General features: G+C 37.3%; 1 protein-coding gene across 1 annotated transcript; it reads left to right on the forward strand.

The window, feature by feature from the left end:
* The first annotated feature begins 3,861 nt into the window (after positions 1–3,861).
* On the forward strand, positions 3,862–4,680 carry LOC141674057 (uncharacterized). Its single transcript, XM_074480783.1, has one exon. It carries the CDS (start codon positions 3,862–3,864, stop codon positions 4,678–4,680), a length of 819 nt encoding a protein of 272 aa, XP_074336884.1.
* The last annotated feature ends 1,002 nt before the right edge of the window (positions 4,681–5,682 follow it).

Genomic DNA, 5,682 nt, shown 5'->3' on the forward strand with positions numbered 1-5,682 from the left:
TTTAATTGGATATAATTATTTAAAAATCCTGAAAAATAGTTTCGAGCTTTAAAATATTATTTTAAACTATGTTCAAGGATCGATAATTATTATTGCATTATTTTAAAGTCAGATTTGGGCATTCGAACCCTGTTATTTATTTATAAAATGATTCGTTAGCCCATATTGATTCCGAAAAATGTTCAAAAATTAGTATTAAATACTAGAAAAATCTTTTTAACCCCAAACCTTCTTTGGAAAATTATTTTTGTCGAATACCTTGTATGTTATGTGCTATGTGTTATCTGATTAATGTGTTTATTATTTGACTGTTCTAGTCATAATTTTCAATCCGTAAATCGGATTTGGGTGAAACGAAAGGTAGATAAAACCTTATGACATCTATGTGGCGATTAGAATAAGATGAGATTGGGTTTTGATAGATACTTGTGATGCTTAGCAGAGGAAACAAGGTTAAGAAGAGGAAGGCAAGAGATCAATAAATAGAACCGCTGTGTAGAAAAGAAAGCAAGTAATCAGTTAAAATAGGTGCGAGACATAGAAAAAGTAGACAAGTGGTTGTTGAATAGAATCATTAGACAAGTACAAGTGAAGTTGGAATCATTTGTGATAAGGCGAGTACTTCTAAACCTTTCTCGAGATATATTACAAATATTTTCTAAACTTTATCTTGACATGTTACTAGAATTTAAATTAAAGTTCTGTTTTATATTGTAAGTGCTTTGAATCATTCAACCTTGAACCCTGATCATATCATTTGATCTCTTAGTCGTAAGCCTTATTCTTCGTAAACCACCGACTGTTGATTTCCCAGATATATAACCATACAAATACGATACCATCCCATAAATACATTTACGCCATATACCAAAAACTGAAACAGAATTACATGGACATACAAAAACTTATATATCCTATAATACCTTATGACATCAAAGATCACACCTTGTATAATCATTGAACTAATGTTCATCTAATACCTGATTCTCCAACTGGCTTGAAGCCGTGTTTCATACATATACCTTGATATACCCTGGTGATACTCATAAATTGCTTTATACTCTGAGATAAATGTTTTATCAATGTTAATCATGATTTTGTTTTATTGCATTACAATGTTTATCATATTAAATTTTTTTAAAATTTGATAGTTTTGTTTATGTGGATCAGATTCGTGGTCAGACCAGATTCATGGTCGAATTAGGCCAATGTGTGCCTTGGATCCAGTTTATATAGCAGAGCCGTGTGCCTTGCTCGGGTTTAGTGCGTGACTGATCAGCAGCCTAACCTTGGTGTAAAATTTAAAATGAATATCCAATTCTAATGATTGTTTGATAAGAAACTTGATTCCTCTGAATCATCCCAATTGATCATTGTTTAACTTCAGTTATTGTTATTATGACTTGCTGAGCTAGTTAGCTCACTTTTGTGAATCTGTTTGTGTATTCTATAGTTAAAAAGGAAATGGTTATTTAGCAAAAAAAAAAGGAAATGGTTGATAACGAGGTTTCCCAGTCCAGTGTGGGAGCTAGGATTCCTGGTTGAGTTGGATCGAGCTAGCAGGAGCTTTCTATTGTAGTTGAGTTATGCAAGATTGTAAGACTAATTTCATTATTAGTTGTAGGTTAAACTAGTTGGAATTTTGTACGATGTATTAAAGTTAAGGTCGTGGCTTATTTTCATACTTTAACCTGTTGCGATCCGTGGTTGTAAAGAAGGGTTAATGATTATAATAGTTTATTTACAGGTTTATACATTGTATGTGTATTTTGAACCCCAAACTTCTGACCCGGGTTTAGAGGGCGTCACACAGTCTGTATGAACATAACAACAACCATGGTACTTACACGGAGCATAAACAACAGTGGAACTGACGATACCATCCCATCACAAACAATCTCATCAAAAGTGGAGATACCCTTCGCACTCAACCTATGCCACCATCCAAGGATGAACCCCTATAGGAGCATCTGAGGCTCAACCTCAAGGGACGAATCCCCCGATCCAAGATCTGCCCTTAGGGACGAACCCCCCATCTTCTCAAGGAACGAATCCCCAATTTCATCAACTACAGACAACAATAAACCCTCAATTTGTTGGATATGAGTACTCAACAATCGTGACCCCAGGGACCGCCAACCTACCTTACGGGATCCCTCTATACCCCGGGGTTGGAGGAAGTGGACACTCTAATCGAGGCGAAGAACAAGGGCGGACGGCCCTATACATTTGTGGCTTTGCTCCCATCCCTTAGAATCGAAAGTTCTCTGGATCCTACTCCACTAGAGACTCTGACTCGTCGGATGATGAAGTCGCTCAAAGGAGGAGACGTGCTGGTAAGGAGCCAATGCCTAGTGGTTATCAGAAATATATGAGCACTCAAGGGACAATTTCTTAAGATGTACTAGAGAGGATCGGGGCTCATGTGTTGGGTTTCGAGGCATAAAATGCAGCGGAAACAAAGTTTAAAGCTGTAAACCAGGAAAAATCGAAACCCAACGCAGGATCCATGCGAAAAGATAATATTTAATTCATGGTTAAGATAATACTTAGTCACCCAATAACTCAATTTTGGATTTTATAGTAAATTCGAATTTCTTATTTATTTAATTAATTAAGTCTTACTTAATTAAAAAAAATTCATTTGAATTACTTATATTTAATTTAAATCCAAATTTATTAATAATCCTCCAATCATTCTTTGTGTGACCATTTAGGTTATTATTACATTGGCAACAATTTTAAATCTAATTTAAAAATCATAAATAATAAGCGACATCTAGTGATACATCATTGCTAACAGGTTATAATAATTAAATCGGTGATCGATTAAACCTTTCGTGAATAATGTATAATATAATATAATCCTTTTAACCAAATAATATAGATTAAACTTGAGGCATGTTGTATGGCATCCTCTTCATGGTTTAACCCAGGTTTCCTTGATTAATGAGTAGACTATCATTTCAAATCAACATTTGAGCGCGGCGCCACACAATTCATAGTCTACCTCAGACAAGAGGCCAATAATATCTCTCCAAAATTATGAGGGTTAAATCATTTCTACTTCATTCATATTTCTCACACGATTTCTAATATACCCGAAGTCCACTTTTATCATTACCCGGTCAAAGGCAACTTTTGATGTAATCAAGGAATATTAATCATCATGTAGAAATATAACGATTTCAAGTCAAAGGACCACTACATCATTATCACTGTGAGAATTACTTATGGCACAACAGACATGTAGAATCTCACATTGGGTCTATCCAGCACAATGTATATTTACATATGCTTGTGTTTTCGACTTTAGTATCTTTATACCTATGATCAATGAGATGTGATCATCAGTCAACAAACACACTAGTCTTAATGTATTATTATTATCCCTTTAATAATAATAATACTCGACTAGGGATATTTGGGAATATTGATACTATTCACATAATCTCATTTCTAAGTCACGACTTGGAGATATAGAATTTATATCATATTCCAAGGATATATATTAATCTAATATTTATATTGCAGTAAATTAAGACTTAATAAATTATTAAAAGAATAATCGATAGAACATAAACATTAATAATCCAAATGTCATAAATAAAACATAATATTGTTGTCTCTAGGGCACAAATACTAACATCATGAAGCTGAGAGCCAAAGGCTGAAGCATGATCTGGAGATGCACCAGACGCCAAGGCCCCAACAGATAGCAAGACAAAGGGATTTTCTTCCTATCATAGACCTGGAAGGTCCAACACCAAGAAGGGGGCTCCAACCCCAAGACCTGATCCAAGTGATCTAGTGCCCCTGGGAGATCCTGATAATCCAAACCCACCATTCACTGAAGAGATAATGGGTGCCCACATGTCAAGGAAATTCAAGATGCCCATCATCAAAGCATATGATAATACTGGTGACCCCGAAAAACATGTATGGAAATTCTCTAATGCCCTGTTATTACAGGCCGTGAACGACACTATTAAGTGTCGGGCCTTCCCCCAAACTCTATCTGGCATGGCCCAGAGATGGTACAACCTTCTACCCCCCAACTCGATTGGATCTTTCAAATATTTGAGCCAAGCTATCATCAAGAAATTTATTAGTTACAGAGTACACGAGAAGAGTTTGGCTTCTCTCATGGGTTTAGTCCAAGGAGAAAAGGAGTCCCTTAGAGACTACCTGAACCGATTCACGAAGAAGGCCCTGAAGGTCCCAGATCTTGACGATAAGGTAGCTATGATAGCCCTACAGCAAGGGACTAGAGATGAGTTCTTCAAGATGTCCTTGGCCAAACGCCCTTCTGAAAGCATGTTACGGCTCCAGGATAGGGTCGAAAAGTATATCAAGGTAGATGAAAGTATGAAGAAGACGGTGGTCAATAATGAGCCCGCGGGAAACAAGAAGCGGAAGATGGATCGGGAGTATGAAGCCAAGGACAAGTATCCTCGAACTGGAAAAAGCACTGACTCCTCTTCTAAGAAGAATCAACCACCAAGGTTAACTGAATATACAAGGTTGAACGCTCCAAAGAGCCAAATCCTAATGGAAATCGAGAAGGGAAAAGAGTTCAGATGGCCAAAGCCACTAAGGGGAGACCCCGAAAAAAGAGACAAGGGTCGATACTGTAGGTTCTATAAAGATGTTGGTCATGATATTGATGATTGTAGGTAACTTAAGGATGAGATTAAATATTTAATTTGAAGAGGAAAATTTGAATGCTTTACCAAGGGTGAAGAGACTTGAGGCCAAAAAAGAGATAATGATCGAAGAGATGATGACTAAAGGGGTAATGATAGGGATCGTAACCCACATCCCTGAGGGCCAGTAATCAACATGATCTCAGGAGGCCCGAAAATAGCTGGGACTACAAGGAACTCTCGAAAAACTTATGCGAGAGAAGTAATGAGTATAGTCGAAGAGCCGTCTAAGCATTCTAAGCCAGAGATGATGCTTAAGTTCGGTGCCCCGACCTTGAAGGTTTGAAATTTCCTCAGGACGACCATTGTCCGGTGATGAGGATCTTAGTTGACAATGCTATCATAGGAAGAACAGGGATCCATGCATTCAAGTCCGTGCCCTCAACCTGCCACATGGTATTGAAGTTCCTGACTAGGAACAGTGTTAGTGAGACGAAAGGAGATCAGCAATTGGTATACGACTACCATGTTGCAGCATTTAGGCCCGATGAAAGTGGGGGCAGGTTCTCCCCATAAAAGACATGGATGTCCGTGGGAATGAAGAACTTCGTGGGAAGCCAGCGGAGGACTTAGTCCCAATTCCCTTAGACTCCTTAGTCCCAGAAAAGGTCACATACATGGGACCATCTTTGAACATGTTGAGCAAGATTGAAGCTGTATGTATAACTCAACAATACTAGTTTGGATAACTCAACATAGAACAAAAACTTTAAAATATTCTATATTCCACTAGAGTCAGTATAGATTTTTTATTGGGCATATACATTATAGTTTTGGTAGCTACAGTGAAGAAGACGTCAACAGTGTTCCATATGAAGTTCATTACCATGTTCAGAAATCGGAATAATAAAGTTGGAGTCATTCGAAGAAGTTATCAGATGCAGTGTGAAGACCTCAAGGAACTTGGGGAAGTTGTTTATATCTGATAGAAGACTTGACAATGAATAGAGAAGATATAGTACAAAGGTCTGAAAGC

This window comes from Apium graveolens, chromosome 7 (genome assembly GCF_009905375.1).
Source record: "Apium graveolens cultivar Ventura chromosome 7, ASM990537v1, whole genome shotgun sequence".
Taxonomy (NCBI): domain Eukaryota; kingdom Viridiplantae; phylum Streptophyta; class Magnoliopsida; order Apiales; family Apiaceae; genus Apium; species Apium graveolens.

Excerpts from the sequence above, each read along its gene's own strand:
- LOC141674057 (XM_074480783.1), top strand. The coding sequence starts at position 3,862 with ATGGGTGCCCACATGTCAAGGAAATTCAAGATGCCCATCATCAAAGCA.